The 18462-nt window shown below is 43.1% G+C and overlaps 1 protein-coding gene across 1 annotated transcript in view; it reads right to left on the bottom strand.

The window, feature by feature from the left end:
- DOCK5 (dedicator of cytokinesis 5) overlaps positions 1-18462 on the bottom strand; it is a 581227-nt gene that overhangs the window by 474923 nt on the left and 87842 nt on the right. Inside the window, exons 6-7 of the mRNA XM_086942489.1 lie at positions 14424-14566; positions 5727-5852 (exon numbers count right to left, since the gene is read on the bottom strand). Coding sequence (XP_086798615.1) covers positions 5727-5852; positions 14424-14566 — 269 coding nt within the window. The remainder of the gene's footprint in view (positions 1-5726; positions 5853-14423; positions 14567-18462) is intronic.

Consider the following 18462-nt stretch of genomic DNA (forward strand, 5'->3'; position numbering starts at 1 on the left):
TGTAGTTATAATATATGGATGAATTCAAATTTGTTTTTAATTTTTAGAAGCTTCTGTATTACTAAATATGTACAAATGCAGTTCTTACAAACTTTTTCTCAGAGGCAAGCTACAACCTTTAAATGAAGGAAATGTCTAGAACAGCTGTCTATTCTTTATTGAAACCAAGACACTCTAGCAAGTCCCTGTTTGATGTGCATAGCAGAGTTCACAAATGTTCACTTACAGGAAATTTGAAATGCCACAACCACACTTCCGTAAAAGGTTCCTTCATGCGGTTCCAGTGCTGATGCTTGTACCCAACGACACACATGCCAATAGTACTCCAGCACCCACAAATATCTAGCAAGAACTGAGAATAGATTACCAGGAAAATAGTCAGGCTTTGAATTTGATTAAAATAATAAAAAAATCTAATAGAAATTGTGAGGAGAGGCTGGGGTGCTACCCGAGACAAGAATGGATGTAGACCACAGTAACTTCATATGGTCGGTCAGAGGTTTCATTTGTTTGTGTCATATGCAAAAGGCCCAGCCACACAAATGAGGCACTGATTTAATCAGGAGAAGTGTAGAAACGCTGGGTTGTAGGAAATTGGCGGATCCCTACAGATTTTAGCACTTTACCCAACAGACATGTGAGTAAAAGGCATGATTGTAGACTAACTTTGACATTCCCAGGGCATTCTAGGTACAAAATCATTGTCCACCTCATTAGACCGGCTTTCCCGTCTAGTTTTCAGAAATGTTAGAGCTTAGCTGGTTTCCCTGACTGATGGTCAAGACATGGCCTAAATACCACTGCTACCTACAGGGCAAAAATGGGCCCCTTCCTGTAGCAGGGGATATGACCACCCTCACAAGTAGGGTACCGATTTAATCAGAAGAAGTGAAGATATACAGAATAGTCTATCATTTGTTAATATAAATCCAATTTCTCAAAAATTTTTGGGTTGTAAATGTAAATCAATGTTCAAGAATGTAGACATTTTGCAAATTGCCTTCTGAATCATATTTTATCAAAGGTAACCCCAGTTGTGCAAATCATCATTATTCCTAAACTCCGTATCATGGGCACATTTGAAAAATGCATAGGTTTCCCCCATCCCCATTTTTCATTCATTAGATTTCACCACATGAAATGAAACATAACCAACACAATGATTAATCATTAGAAGTTGCAGCTCAGCTGTTGGCTCTGATTATTGCGTGCTTTCAGACAACTAACAAACACTCTATAGCCTTCTGGCTAGTTGGGTCTGACGGGCATAATGGCATATTGCTTTCGTAAAGCAGCCATCAGGGCAAACAATTACAGATGAAAACGTTTTCACCCATACAAATGTTTTGCTGACTTATTTTCATTAATTTTTAGTTCAACAATTCGTTTCTTTTGGAGAACCAAGAGTGATCTACACAATGAGCCCTTTTTTAATATGGGATTTTCTCTAGTTTTCAGAAATGTACAGCTTTCCAGGTTCACCCATGGATTTCCATCCCTTCCATCCCAAACAGCAAGTAGATAGTAATATAATAGAAAAAAACGATTATCACTTAGCAAATTGAAAACATTGTGGTTAGCAAAAATAAATTAATAAGAAATTGTTTTTAACATATCTGCATGTTCCTGAAACCTGGGTAGGTGGTAATCTTGACAGCTATTTTTTTGTTGTTGTTGCCATTTTTCGAAAGAAAATATGCTTTCTTTAATAGCACTTTTTTCAAAATAAGTAAAAACATTGTTATATTCTGGCTATTTCTAAGTTCCCTTAGGGGAAATCCACAAACCCTGGGTACCTTTAGAATTCGCAACATGTGGGGGAAAAGGATACCCTGGATACCTTATGTGGAACAAAGGTTAGGAAGGCTTAAACGCACATTGCCCCCAAACATCCAAAAAAGAGCTCAGTACTGTGGGTAGAAAAGCATCAGCAAGGAAATAACATGACCTCACTTCGGCCCACAGTTGTGCAGCAAAGAACAAGTCTTCATAAACAGTAGCATGAACCCAAGGTTACCAACAGCCAGTACATGCTCGGTAAAATTACCCAATACAGATAGTCAGAAGTCTGAAATCCGCAGAGATGAGTCTCCAAAGATAAAGACATGACAAAAGTCTACCAGCTGCTGAGGGGCTGGAAGAGTCGATGTGTAGTTCAACCTGTGTGTCATCTTTGTAAGGAGAAAAAAATAGGACCATAGCTAGAGATCACTTTGGCAAGGTTGAGCAGATTAGATACAGGATGAAAGATTCCTAATTCTGTAGGTTCTAGAGAGGGTTTTTCAGAAACTGGGGCACAGCCGGTGGGTTGAAACATGGACATCCTGCTCGTTCTTTGCAAAGGAAAAGCAGTGTGATCCCCTTCTGGGATCTTCAGTAGCACTTTACCTTGACCTAAGTCTAGAAAATAACCTGTGCCCCATTTCATTTTTCGCCTAAGAAACCATGGCGACAAATGTCTGGAGTACACTAAACCCAGTAAACGTGTCAAAGTCTACGAGGCACCAGAGATTTGTTGAAGGTTGAATATTTGCAAAGCTGCATGGATGTTAGCAACCACAGAAATGAGAATGAGGTGTTGGTTGCTATTGTCTCCTTGAAAAGCAAGACAATTGCATTATTGGCACTGGCAGCTGTGTCAATTCCTGTGGTGAAGTAGGACATTTTAGCAGATACAACTAAACTCGCCCATTGTATTTGCTGAGTAACAATGAAAATGATGCCCATCTACCAGTACTAGGTCTGCCCTTTTATTTCTAAGTTGCTAATAACCTGATTATCTGCCAAGAGCTCCTCAGACATGCATGTATTGCCCCTATGTTCTGATGCAATGAATTTCTTTTTCTAAGTGGTAACAATTGTTGTGTTTTCTTTTTAGGTATAACTGGGCTCAATCGCAGAATATAGGAAGATGTGATTCTGCCCTGTGAGCTACTGTCAGGCTAAGGAAATATCTGAGACTAAATGCTAATGTTTGGTTCTGGTGATTTTGACCTCTCCCATCAGAGACCTTCAACTAATCTACTACTTGTTAATGGTATCTTCTTGGGTGGGAGTGTGCAACATCTAAATAGTCACCTGCTAAAGATTCCTTATTAGAGCTCATTTCCCTCACAGGTAATGTGAGATTAGGCTCAGCACAGAGTAGAAGGATCATTGTTCTGTACCCTCATTGTGTTGTGCTGGATTAATTTTTTGGAGAAAAACAATTAGTGTTTGGAAACTAGGAAGTGGTACGTTCTTTACAGACATAGATGAGCTCCCCTTGAGGACTCGCCTTACAACATACATCAATGCTGTGGTCTATTGGGAAGTTTCTTAAAGATCCTTTCAGTGATGCACTCACACACAGGTAAAATACAGCCATGAAAACCAAGGCTCTAATTTTCCCTAATTCCTGGCAGTGTAGAGATATTTTCTCCTCTCCTGTCCTTCGGGTAGCACTACCTAAAACCAACAACTACATAAGAATAAAGCTGGCCTAAACACAATCCTGGATTACATATTTACTTCCATAGCTAACAGAAGTGCCTTTTTTTTATTATGAAAAATTTTAAGCACTGATAATGCCCATCATTTCACCCAAGCTTTCTAAAAATGTTAATGCTTGCAGGACTAATCAACTAACGGGCAAAACAGACTACTTGCTTACTTATGCAACTGCCAACATTGTTTGTACTTAAAAAAAAAGAATATTAAAAAGTGGTGAGTTAATGACCTTGTCAATTTCACTTTGCTGTGTTCATGATCATTTCTGGTGAAGCTAGGCTGCCTCTAGGTCAGTTTATGTCTACCTATGGCGTATTAAATGTTCACTAAATCACAGGAATTCTACAGTGGGAATTATTTGTAATACAAAAGTCACATACTCCTTTTTACTAAGACAATTAAATAATAATTATATTGGTAATATTTAACAATAATTATACATTCAACTGTGCGTGCTCTAATCTAGGATTATAGACATTTACTGACATTTTGAAGGAAGAATTTCAGGTTATTCGGTCCTCTGAAATGCAACTAACAATAACAGTTAACAGCTTTCCAAACAGAAGACACACAAGACAGCAGTGTCAAACATAAAAATAAAAACAAAACTTAAAAAGGAGCAGAGTTGAGAGGAGGAAGGACATGTAGAGAAAGGGACAATTACGGGGACAGTAGAACTGCAAAGTCTATCAAGAGCAGCACCATTAATATCAATGAACTTCTACCAGGAACCTCGGTAGTGGCCTCAACTCTCCAAGATCTGGTTTTGCCTCTGCTGGCTGGGCTCAAAATGCTGGCACACAAATGCAGTCCTTATTTGGAATGCATTTGTAAAACAATATGAGCACAAAATGCATTAAGTAAGGTAACCTCTCTGTGAATGACATTTCTTACCATATTCTTTTGTAGATCTGAAACAATTTGCAATCTTAAATAACATCTCAAATAGCCGAATGCCAAACTTCCTAATTTGTTTTTAAATTAACAATCAGATGCCAATTAGGCGTCAAAAGTAAAAGTGAAAACATGTTTTTGGGTTTGACAGAAAAAAAAGCTGAAAATAGTGTGGAGCTTTTCCAATCAACAATCATTTATCTGCTTTCGAAAAACAAATTGCTCAGTTGGGCTGACTTAAATCAATTGGTAAACACTGTCTGTGGCATGGTAGATAACATTTCACAGAGCTGGACTCCATCACTAAGCATGAGCGGATTTTGCGGATTGGCAATCCGCGAATTTTGCGGATTTGCGGATTCGCAATCCGCAAAATCCGCGAATTCCCGCGAATTTGCGGATTTTTTTTTTTTTTGTGTTCGCCCGTGTTTCTGCCAGTTCGCGAGGGTTTTTACAATTTCGCAATTTGCGAACTTACCTGTCGGGTCGCAAGTTTTGCGAACTTGTTGTTTCTACGTGTCCAGCCTGTTTGGGACACTCTTCTTCATCACTGCCACTCTCTGTCACCACTGCCACTCTCTGACTACTCATGCCACCCTCTGGCCCACCCATGCCACCCTCTGTTTCATCACTACACCCTCTGGTTGTCCAGTGTACATTATTTTCGGCAAAGCAAAGCACACCTTCCCTGCCTCAAGTGACCTGAATTAATTTGGGGCTGATTAATGTGTCACAGAATATTTTTTTAGCTGGCACCTGCTTCCTTAGTGCGCCCTGATTAGTGATCTTTTGCACTTGCTAAGTGCTTTCATTGTTGCAAAATTAGTTACAACACCTGCCCTGCCCCAACTGACAATAATGAATTAGGGGCTGATTAATGGATTTTAACTTCCAGCCTGGCTCCTGCTTGTCTCCCTTAGCTGTAATTCAGGACCTTTGTGGCATATGTGTAACTATTCTGAGGTTCAGAGCAGGGTCACATAATAGTTTCAACTGGCAACTGAACTCTGGAGGGGCCCCTCAGGAAGCCCTACAGGAAATGGCTACTAATGATGTGCCTGAACTTTTGAACCTGGTAAGTAGTTACTTTCAGTTTTGCCAAGATCGTATTTCTGCAATTTCGCACTTATTCGCGGGGCGCGAACTCACGCTAACAGTGCGAGCAGCGCGAGCAAAATCCGCTGCTCGCGGATTTGCGGATTTTGCGGGAAATTCGCAAATCTCGCGGATTGCGGATTTCCCGAAAATCCGCAAAATCCGCGAGCGGAACGGATTTTCCGCCCACACCTATCCATCACCACCTTCTCATATATTCCAAAACATAATGCAAAGCACATACACACCAGGTAAGATGATCTCTGGAAATCCCATTTTGCGGGCAACAGCTGTTGATCGGTCTATGAGGTGGGAGAAGTCTTTCTGCACCTGTGCCAAGTCGCCGGGTAACAGCTTCAGAGAAACCCAAAGACCTTTTCAAGAATACCAGAAACAATGAAAGTGGAAATTCAGAAAAAGGAGACAGGAGAAACACTCAAGTACGTAATGTAAAACTTTAAATAACCAATTTGCATATAAAAACAATGGCATGAGATCAAATTGGAGAAAAGGTGTTTCTATAAGTCACATAAATACAAACAACAAGGTTCGTAAAAACCCCTGAATCACATGGGACTCAAAAAACTAGATTCCTGAAGTTTAAATAAGTAAATGCACAGCCTGGGTATCTGCCGAACTTCATCAACCTTATCGTAGGATGATCAGCTATCCTTCTCTGGACTCAACGCAAATATGTGATAAAAAATTATAGGCCCAGATCTGCATAACAAATAGAGCAGATTTAATGATGGTTGTATTCCATTCATTTATCATTGTATTCTTATGGTAAGCATTACATTGGGGATAGCAACAAAGAAGACATGGAGCGGTTGGTTTAGCAGTTGGAAGAAGCTAAAATTAAGACATTTTTAATTAATAGTCAGTATTAAATCTTACATTTGATGAAGCCATATCATCCAAATTATAGATTTCATTTTTATTTAATTATGAGTAAAGGAGTTATGACACCCACATAGCAGAAATAATTGTATTTAACTTTGGCCACCTTTGATTATTTCTGATTTAATTTTTAATTCAACTGCATGTGACATTTTTACTTAAAAAAATGTAATGGTTTTTTTGACCAGAGCAGCTGTCATACTGATTAAAATAGCATTATTTCCACTTTCTACACCTACATCAACAGTCTCATTAAACATACAAGGAGAACCCACAACTTCAAATGAAAGTCTTCTTTTTGTCATTCCCTCATCATGCTTCAAAGGGCGCTTACATTTATAACTCTAGCTGTATGCCTTTTTAATAGGTCTGGGGTGATCGCTTTAGCTGTATGCCAGAGTTCATGCGATCGGAAAAAAGAGAGTTTAGGAGAGCAGTGTAGAGGAAGGGGCTTTGACTCCACCCCTGTAGATTTTTTGACCATTTGATTGAGCAGGAATTCTGCTAGCTCACCTATGAAGTAGATCCATTGCTCATAACGGACAATAGTGTCAATAAGGATGACGTCGCATACAGTAGAAAAAAGCTTTACATTCTGTGAAACCCTTTAACAAATACAGTAGGAAATGTGTGAAGCAAAAAAAATGTTCAACCTGGCTTTAAGGAATCGCAAATTACCACCAACTTCATGTTGGTGGTAATATGGGAATTCAAAGAAAAATTCACTTTGTTTAATTTTTCTAGGTGCCATGTGGCGTATGTGTGCCACATGTGCACACATGCATATTTCAGGGGTGCAACAGGGTGTCCATTTGGCACCCTTGAAATTGCATGCGCAATTTGCGAGTACGTATTGGGTACTCACAAATTGCGCATGCAATTCCCATTCATTCCTATGGCTCTCTAGGCCCATAGGGATGAATGGGAATCCTTTCCTTATTTGCGACTCACGAGTTGAAAATAAGGAATGAGTAGGAATTGCAATTTATTTTGCTAAAACTACATACATTGCATTTTGCGAGTTCATAATAGCGAATCAGTAAAATTCACTATTATGGACTAGCAAAATGCAATGTTGATACATCTGGCCCATAGTATCACAGAACTGGGAGGATGGGAGGGTTTTTGAGGGATCTGTGGCTAGACAGTCTCTACCAGAAAGAGCATTACCAAAGGTAAGTAACTTGTTCTTCTTTTAGAGACTTCTAGCTGCAGATTCCTCACCTTTTGAATAGACACTGAAGCAGTACCTATTAGAGGTGACTCTGTGAAGGGTCTCAAACCAGAAAGTCTTGCAAGACCGAATAGGGGAAAAAACCCTCAGTGAACCGGACTGTCCAGAAAATAGTGCTTCGTCAACTTGAGGAGGGACACCCACAGGGCTGCCTGGCAGCAGCTAAGACAGGCATTCTGTGTGAAAATACAGTGGTAGCAGCTTTGGCCCTAGTAGAATGAGAATACAATTCTTCTGGAGACTGCTTTTTAGCCATTGCATAGCAGATATTTTTTGCAGAGCACAGTCCAGTGGGAGATAGCTCTCTTCTGTACTTCAGTGTCTTTTTTGGCTCCAGAGAACCCCACTAAGAGCCATCTATGTAGAAGCTCAGCGCTCTCCTGGATTCTAAGTGATGGAGTCTCTCCTCCTTAGAGTGAGGCGGAGCAGAGAACGCCAACATGGTGATGGCTTGAGGAATGTAGAACGGCATCACAACTTTTGACAGGAAGGATGACAGAGTGCGCAGAACCCGTTGGTCTGGGAAGAAAGTAGCAGTGGATCGACAGAAAGAGCTTGAACCTCAATCACTCCTCGTGTGATGGGAAACACAGTCTCAATGGTAAGGAGCCATATGTGACAGCAGTGAAATGGCTCGAACAGGGTGCCTATAATATAAGTAAAGACCAGATTATGACCCCACTGGAGCATGACAAAGGAAGAAGAGGGAAACATGTTGAAACCCCAAATCGCATCACAACTGGTGACTTAAACAATGAGGAATGGTCTGGCAGCCGTATTAAGGCCTGAGGCACAAAAGATAACCCGTAACTGTGCCAAAAGTGAAGCCTTCCTGCACAAGAGACTGAACAAACAAAAGATCATCAGATAACTTGGCCTAGAGGGGTAAATCTGACATGTGCTGCTCCATGACACACATCTCTATAACTGGCAGAGAGGCGCAGAATAAGCGGGAGCCCTGCTTTTTATAAATCTCTCGAGAGCTGCATTAGCCTTGCCCCCAAAAACGCACGTCCTATCAAAGGGCATGTCCATCAGGGAAGTCTGGGCATCATAGCCAGAGAGTCCAGATGATCGCATCCACCCGTGGCAGTGAATAGCAACTCCAGTGACAATAGTTAGCCTGATGGAAATGGTGATGTCCAATCCACAACAAATCAGGAACTTGGCTGCATCACGACCATCCTGAATTGGTTGAGCCTGGACAGTGTTAGGCACAATAGGGAAGGCATGTGCCACTGAATACCAAAAGGGCATGGTAGTAGCACACCAACAAGCAGCTGGTATTGACAGAGCGGAAAGCTAGGATGGTGGAGGAAAAGACCTGCTTGCCGAACAATCCCACTCGCTTAGATTCCCCGTCAGAGGGAGTGGTAGGAACAAGGCTGTCAAGTTAAGTGTGCTGCAACAGGAACGCACAGTCGCCAAGAGTAGGACGATTGTGCCAGGCAATTTGGCAGTTCACAAGGCGCCCAGAGCAATGCCACTTATAAAGTGTTCATCAGTGCCTCATTACATGAGAGAAGAGGCTCAGCAAGTCTGTCCTTGTTGCAAGACCTTGGTAAGAACATTTGTTTTCACCTTCATGGTGGGGAGCTGGAGGATGAGAGCTTTAGCCACTCTATATATAATCATAGCATAGGAGGTGGACTCTTCTGTGGGAGGTCAGGGAGGAGAAAAAAATCCATATCTGGAGAGGAGCCAAGACTACTAGCATCCAGCATCTCCTTGCACCAATTGTCATCATTGTAGGGCTGAGCGAACTCATCCCATTGGTTATAGTCGTCAGTATCACTGCCAAAAAGAGAGTGCAAGGTTGGCTGCCTCCCTTGAGGGGCTGGTATGGCCAATGGAGGGGAAGGCGCATCAGGTGAATTCAGGCGTGACTTTGGTCGAGGTCAGGGCAGAGCTGAATCAACATCAGAGAGAACGATTGGGTCCTCCTCTTTTGGCATTGAGTAAGTCTGCATAGGTGTTCAGGAACCAAGGAATAGCACAAGTCTTGGGTAGGAAGTGGGGTCATCAGTGGAGCCATGGCAAGATGGGTGGGGAGGGTCAAATTGGTGCCAATGGCAAACCTCCAGATAGATGGCCTTGCGTCTAGATTTACGCCAAATTGAGTCTGTAGGGATCTGAAGAGCCAGAGCATAGCTGCGTAGAACTCTTCGATCTAAAGCAACATGGCATTTGGCCTCAGAAATTAATGTTGAATTGTGGGATCATTCCAAAGATGGCCAACTTCAGGAGCGAGATCGAGAAAAGTAGAGAGGCAGCGGTCTCCCACTTCGACTTTTCTGTTTCTTTTTAGGTTTACCTGAAGACTTAGGGTGCGATGAAGACCGACCTCTAGAGCAGCTCTGAGGAAACTGGGATTCTGGATCAAGACTGATTTGCCTATAGCTGGGTCCAAACTGGGGAAGCATGGTGGGCAAATAAATGAAGGTTTGGGATGCGGGCGGAGCCATTGCCTGAGATTTATTCAAGCATTCCATCCATTATCTTGCTGTTTTTGCATTTGCCACCCTAAATGATCGAGGTATGCACAGATGTGGGTCCCAGGCTCACTGTGCCACTGGAATCAAGCTAGCATGGCTAATGAAAGGTAATACCCCAAAACTGGTCCCAGGATGTTTGTTTCCAGTCCAAAGAGGCCCTGGCCTGGCAGTTTGGGCAGGACTGTGCCCATGGGGAGCTAGATCAAGACTAATTTGCATATGACTGGGTCTAAACTGGGGAAAGATGGTGGGCAAAAAAATGATTGATCGGGATGTGGCCCAAGCGATTGCCAATAACTGAGATTAAGTCAAGCATTCCACCCATCACTTTGTGATTTTTGCATTGGAAACTTGAGCATCAAGAGCTAAATGTGTGTTCTTTGTGCACACTGTGGAAGGGCTATGGTTCCATCTTTTATTATGAATCTTCATTATGGTCATTTCATTGAGCAATTGTGTTAGCCTGCATACAAACTAGTTCCTTTGATCATCATAACGAACTGTGACACTGATAAGAAGACAATGTCAAACGCAGTAGTCTGGAGCTATGTGTGGTGTAGCATAGTGGAATACATAGTAGGATGGAGTTCAACTCTTTGAACTCTGACAAATACAATAGGAGTGGTTAAACATTCATTGCCAAATTGAGTGAAAGGGATTTACACTGCAACTTGTTTGACAATTATAATAGAAACGAGTTTCACACTGGGACCTGGGTGACAACTGCCATAGGAAGGTGCTGTAAAAAGTTTAACAATGAGAGGCAGTTTTACACTGGCCTTTACTTTAGAAGGGTTAGTGACAGCTGGTTTCATTGTGCACATTTATTTTTGCAATTTTATTATTTATTTCTGTATCAATAAAAGCATTTTTTTTAAAGTAAAACACGAAACGGATTTGATTTAGCAGCTGTTATTGTATGCTTTGAAGAGTTCTGTGCTTATAATCCACACCACCTAACTGAGTAAGGTTTGAACGTCTTTCTCACTGCCCTGATGGTAAAGTGCTAAAACAGTGTATTTGTTGTGCAGTTTGAACGCAGCCGAAGGTTGGTCCCAGAGCTACTATCACAGGTGTATCATAAAGCATACATTCAACCAGAAGAGTATCTTGACTCTGAATAACAGCTGTTTATTTGTACCCAACTCAATGGCATTCATTTTATCACCCTTGGAAGAATGAAGCCAGAGTGGACCAAGCGGGCTTGAACCTGTAACTAGGAGACCAAACAAATACCCCAACAGTGGATGCATTAATCCTGTAAGACTCCAAACTTCAACCATTGCAACTGAAGCCCAGCAACACTTGATTGCACTGGGAACCCTCAATCTAACTGCCATGTTCGCACTTGGACTGCTACTGAGGTGCATTGTTACTGCACACTTGCCCAGAAGATTCCAGTCCTGTCATTGTCACGACAATCTCCAACAGCTACAGTGCAGGTCACCAATCGAAAAAACAACAGTAGTTCGTCATGCTGTCTGTGCCAGCAGTGGCAGGCTTGATGCACTCTGCATTTCCTACTTCTACGATGCACATGGCTTCCAAGCATGATGACACAGCAGAGAATGGAGTGAGTTGGTTGGTGGTGTGTGTTGTGTTGCAGTAAATAAAGAGCAGAGCTGCTGTGGGGATGCTTGCTACCTCTCTCCAAGCAGTGGATGCATGATGTATTGTTTGATCCCAGCTGACCTTCCCTTAGAGCTTCTGCTCCTTCATCCCTGTCGGCAATGACAGAGGTGGGTCAGGTCTATGCTGTGCTTTGCTGCTTTATCTAGTGAAGAAACATGGTGTTCTTCTGTGCATTCACAAGTATGTGCTCTTTCGCACATGTACAGTATAGCGATTGTGCCTGGTGAGAAACCATTTGCTTTTGTCAAGCCCATTGTGTCACACATGCATATTGCAAATTAAGTTCACTTTGCGCCATGTGTGTTGTGTGTGCATGCTGGCAGGGGAATTGGAGTGGGTTTGGGGTGGATGTACTGGGACTGGTGTCAGCCACGGAGAGCAGATACCAGAAACTGATGCAGAGCATATTTCTTCGTGTTTGGTCACCTTTCTTGAACCTAAATAGTGGCATGGATATTGTGATGACACTCTAGTAGTGGATACTAATACCCCTTGATCTGACACTTGACAATATACTTTCTTTCACCCTCCCCTCCCTCTTTCCACCCCTGGATTTTCATGCTTTCCTATTATTGTATTAACTTATAGTTTTGTTGTATTATTATTTTATTATTATATTATCTTATTATTCTATCTTTTCTAATTTTCTTCTTTTCTTCTACTCTTACTATATCTTATTGACATCTTATTTCTCTTCATATAACGTCTACTGATATGCTTTGTTAGTTCTTATATCAACTATTTTTCTATATTCCATTCAATACTCCTTTCTTGATATATTTTACAATTTTCGATTTTACAAATGAATTGCTACTCGAGGGCTGAGGAGATATGTCATGTTACTATTTTCTATATTTGTAGTTATATATGTTTAATTTATATATCTATTGAGTTAACCTATGATTGATTCTTTAAGACTTTTATATTTCTTATATATGTTGCTTGCATTATTTAAATATTTAATGTTTCTCACACCATATTTATTCAATAGTATACCTAAACTATTTATCTTTATTATTACTATTATTATTATGTTTCTTATATAGCGCCAGAATCGACCCCCGAAGGGGTATCTCCGCGCTTGCCTTGGGAACCCGTCCTGGCTTTTCCCTGTGAGATAGCCCCTACAGGGCATCCCCAAGGTGAAAGCCAGGCATCCCGCCGCGGGGGGCCCGTTGTGGAGATTAAGCAAGCTTAATGCCCAGAGTTGCAGAGTGTGAACCCATGATTAGGTCAGGCACCGAAGCGAGAATTATCGAGTCCATGGACATTTGGACTCAAGACCCTGCCGCGTCGGGAATTGAACCCTGGTCCCGGGTCTGACCTCTGCTTCAGGGTCTGCCTGCTCTAACCAGTGAGCCACTGAGCCAGCTAGTTGTAAGTGTTATTTATTGGTGCATAGTATTTATCATATATACATTCTCTTGTTTTCTTATCCATATATTCCGTATATTTATTAATATCATTCAAATTGTAAGTTATTATTAACTTTATTGTACTAATGATGCAATTTTCTTAAAATGTCAATACAAAATTATAACACTAAACTGATGCAGAGCTATTCATGTGAAGCCAGAGACACAGTCCAAGAGCACAAGGTGAGTGTCTGTGAGGACTAAGGGGTCTGGTTAGAATGGGCTGAGTCTCTGCTCCAGGATGTAGTTGGTGCTTCGAGATGCCAGTAAATACAACAGGTTGAGCACATCATGTGGGGTCCAGAGATTTCAGAAAGACCTGGAGGGTTGGAAGAGGGAGGTGGCCAGCCAGCACTCACTGGCAAGGGATCTCATGAGTAGGTAGCTTGGGTCATTAATGCCAGTTTGCACTCTTTGGCACCCTCATCAGGGAAAACTGTCCAAGGCTCACATGTGGCAGAACAGGAAACAGATTAATACGGATTGCTGCAGTGGTGTTTCAATGTTAGTACTTGTCCAAATACAAAGCAGGTCTTCAATCATGACCTCAACAAAGACATGAGGGTAACTGTTAAAGCTGTTATGGCGCAACACCAGAAACCCCACTGAGCACTCATTTCCTCACACAATAGCAGACAAACATTACCAAAAGCATTCCTACACTCGTCACAAACTAACAGACTTGCACTAATTACATCACTCTATACCCATCAGAACAGCAATCACACATAAGCAGTAGCACTCTCAGATCACACATCTATTAGTAGCCATATACTACTGACAGCAGTCACACCTCTCAGAGTAGCAGCAGGCTGGCACTAGTGACAGTACTCACTCCTCACACACTAGAAATCTTTCACTACGGACAGCACTCACAGACTAGCAACCACATACAACCAAAAACAATCTTGTACTCATTAGAAAGGAGTCCTATCACTACAGAGACCCTCTCTACCAACAGCACTCCCAACTAGAAGTCACATTCTACCGAAAGCTCTCACACTCCTCACAATCTACCACCACAGCCATTAGATAAGGCTTACAATGAAAGTGCCTCTTTATCGATTGGTGAGTTTTATGTATGGTACCTTTGATGAATGTAAAAAAAAAGTAAGTCAACTGACAGATAAATAGAGACTTGTCTGCACGGTTTCTGAGCAAGCATCTAGTATTTACAATCACAACTAAGTTTATTTTAGATAAAAATTCAAAATAATATTACTAGTTTAATTTGCAAAAAGACCATTCCAACCATTTCCAGAATTTTACCTTGCCCTTTATGGTTCACTTCTTTAGCAGCTATCACTTTGTTGAAGACAGCAGTGAGTGGCTCATTTTCGCCAATCACACGGGAGGTGATCAACGGGGACATGATCAGCTGTCTCTGACGAATGTAGGTTTCCATGGCGATCCTGTACAGAGGAGAAGAGTCGGTTAAAAAAGGGAGATGAAGACATATCACAAAGGTACTAACTCTACCATTAACGGTCACTCAGATAGAAGGCATAGCACCATTAGGAAACCATATTGCACAAACAATATATCACAATCAGCGACCAATTTACTGCACACTGAGTAATGTTTTTGACAATATACAAAGAAAAAATGCATCCTCGTGTAGCTTCTACTATAGCAACCATTGAGTGAAGGATACATTAACACATCGTCTGGGTCTCAACCACCGTATACATGAATTTAGGATTAGAAGCTACAGGTCTATGGCACAGTGTGATCGGTCTGTGAGCTATCAACCCAAGGTGTGTTGCTCTCTTTCTCTCAGCTAAAAGAGTTTACAACTAAACCTTATATAAAAGAAGGCTGCGTCCTGAAGCCACAGTAGGGTACCAGTTAGTAGGTTGCACTTCACCCCAGAAGTCACGAAGGACAATTCTAGCCCCAGCACTGGTTTTCAAACCACAATGTAAAAGAACAAAAAGAATAGACATCCTCAGGAGTTGTAAGAAATATCACCCATCCAGAAATGGTGACAAAGAAGCCAAAAGGATGGTGGAACCTTCTTTACCGATGCACCTGACCACAATAACCAAAGTAATATTTTCCCTTTAAATCTGAGGAAGGGAACAGTGTGCACACCGATATCCACCCACCATCACAATGATAGTTCTGTACAGAACTTGAACACAGTTAGATTTATAAGCAAAGGTGCACCACATATAGGAATTGTGCAAACTAGATCACAAGTTTGTCACAAAAGATACTAAAAAGCAAATTCAAAACGATTTTTTATCAAAAAGGACTTTTCTTTATTAATCGATATGTCACAGAACACAGCCGACACGTTTCGTCCCAAAGGGGACTTCTTCAGGGCAAGATGGATAGTCGAGGCTCCTTGAGTGAAGTAGTAAGTCGTTTGAAGATGAACAAGAGCGAAGACGATAGCTGTGTTATGTACAGTCTTGGGGTCTATATGGACGATCGTTATAATAGCGAGGGAGACCCAATTTCTGTGAAGATTACTACGATTGGCAGATTTACAATTTGGATGATCGTTATAATAGCAAGGGACACTCAATTCCTGTAAAGGTTACGACGATTGGCAAATTCAAACTGGTACAGATTCCAAGCAAGGAATCAATATCCCTATGTATCCAAAGGTAACAAGCCTTCCTATATTCCTTAATCGTACTGAGCCCTATTGCAGTGGCTCAGATCGGCGGTCCCCTGTTCAGGACCCGATGGCAGTCGAACATCAGCGGCCGAATCGCGAAAGAAGAATTATACCGATTCAAAAACGATCCCCATCTTGTCTTCAATAGTACGTATGCAAACACAACAGGTGATGGACCGAATGTGGATCAATGTCACACACTCATCCCAGTCCAATGATCTGGGCCCAAATCCATCGTTTTTTTGCACCCCACACCACCCTGGGTTAGACAATGGCGATATGCAAATCAGCTCTGACCCTGTGCCCCATGGGAACAGTCCAGTCCGAACTACAAAAGCCATGTCCTTCCCAGAACGGAATCAAGCATCCGAGGACCGGACCGGTTTCGAGGTAACACCTCTCATCAGCCCGGCTAGCTTGACTCCAGTGGTGTGGAGTGCCTGGGACCCACGTCTGGGCATCCCCAGCGCACTTAGGGCGGAATATGCAAACACAACAGGTGATGGACCGAATGTGGATCAATGTCACACACTCATCCCAGTCCAATGATCTGGGCCCAAATCCATCGTTTTTTTGCACCCCACACCACCCTGGGTTAGACAATGGCGATATGCAAATCAGCTCTGACCCTGTGCCCCATGGGAACAGTCCAGTCCGAACTACAAAAGCCATGTCCTTCCCAGAACGGAATCAAGCATCCGAGGACCGGACCGGTTTCGAGGTAACACCTCTCATCAGCCCGGCTAGCTTGACTCCAGTGGTGTGGAGTGCCTGGGACCCACGTCTGGGCATCCCCAGCGCACTTAGGGCGGAATATGCAAACACAACAGGTGATGGACCGAATGTGGATCAATGTCACACACTCATCCCAGTCCAATGATCTGGGCCCAAATCCATCGTTTTTTTGCACCCCACACACCCTGGGTTAGACAATGGCGATATGCAAATCAGCTCTGACCCTGTGCCCCATGGGAACAGTCCAGTCCGAACTACAAAAGCCATGTCCTTCCCAGAACGGAATCAAGCATCCGAGGACCGGACCGGTTTCGAGGTAACACCTCTCATCAGCCCGGCTAGCTTGACTCCAGTGGTGTGGAGTGCCTGGGACCCACGTCTGGGCATCCCCAGCGCACTTAGGGCGGAATATGCAAACACAACAGGTGATGGACCGAATGTGGATCAATGTCACACACTCATCCCAGTCCAATGATCTGGGCCCAAATCCATTGTTTTTTTGCACCCCACACCACCCTGGGTTAGACAATGGCGATATGCAAATCAGCTCTGACCCTGTGCCCCATGGGAACAGTCCAGTCCGAACTACAAAAGCCATGTCCTTCCCAGAACGGAATCAAGCATCCGAGGACCGAACCGGTTTCGAGGTAACACCTCTCATCAGCCCGGCTAGCTTGACTCCAGTGGTGTGGAGTGCCTGGGACCCACGTCTGGGCATCCCCAGCGCACTTAGGGCGGAATATGCAAACACAACAGGTGATGGACCGAATGTGGATCAATGTCACACACTCATCCCAGTCCAATGATCTGGGCCCAAATCCATCGTTTTTTTGCACCCCACACCACCCTGGGTTAGACAATGGCGATATGCAAATCAGCTCTGACCCTGTGCCCCATGGGAACAGTCCAGTCCGAACTACAAAAGCCATGTCCTTCCCAGAACGGAATCAAGCATCCGAGGACCGGACCGGTTTCGAGGTAACACCTCTCATCAGCCCGGCTAGCTTGACTCCAGTGGTGTGGAGTGCCTGGGACCCACGTCTGGGCATCCCCAGCGCACTTAGGGCGGAATATGCAAACACAACAGGTGATGGACCGAATGTGGATCAATGTCACACACTCATCCCAGTCCAATGATCTGGGCCCAAATCCATCGTTTTTTTGCACTCCACACCACTTGGAGTCAAGCTAGCCGGGCTGATGAGAGGTGTTACCTCGAAACCGGTCCGGTCCTCGGATGCTTGATTCCGTTCTGGGAAGGACATGGCTTTTGTAGTGCGGACTGGACTGTTCCCATGGGGCAACAGGGTCAGAGCTGATTTGCATATCGCCATTGTAAATGTAAATGTAAATGTAAATGTATTGGCATTTATATAGCGCACTACTTACCCGTAGGGTCCCAAGGCGCTTCGACCGCTGCGAAACCCTTCCTGTCTTCCCTGAGAGATGGTCCCTTAATGGGTAACCCAGGGTGGTGTGGAGTGCAAAAAAACGATGGATTTGGGCCCAGATCTTTTGACTGGGGGAATGTGTGACATTGATCCACATTCGGTCCATCACTTGTTGTTTTTGCAATTGCCGCCCTAAGTGCGCTGGGGATGCCCAGACGTGGGTCCCAGGAACTCCACACCACTTGGAGTCAAGCTAGCCGGGCTGATGAGAGGTGTTACCTCGAAACCGGTCCGGTCCTCGGATGCTTGATTCCGTTCTGGGAAGGACATGGCTTTTGTAGTTCGGACTGGACTGTTCCCATGGGGCAACAGGGTCAGAGCTGATTTGCATATCGCCATTGTCTAACCCAGGGTGGTGTGGAGTGCAAAAAAACGATGGATTTGGGCCCAGATCTTTTGACTGGGGGAATGTGTGACATTGATCCACATTCGGTCCATCACTTGTTGTTTTTGCAATTCAATAGTACGTATAGCACCTGGTAGGAGCTATACG

The sequence above is a fragment of the Lissotriton vulgaris genome, chromosome 11, assembly GCF_964263255.1.
Source record: "Lissotriton vulgaris chromosome 11, aLisVul1.2, whole genome shotgun sequence".
Taxonomy (NCBI): Eukaryota; Metazoa; Chordata; class Amphibia; order Caudata; family Salamandridae; genus Lissotriton; species Lissotriton vulgaris.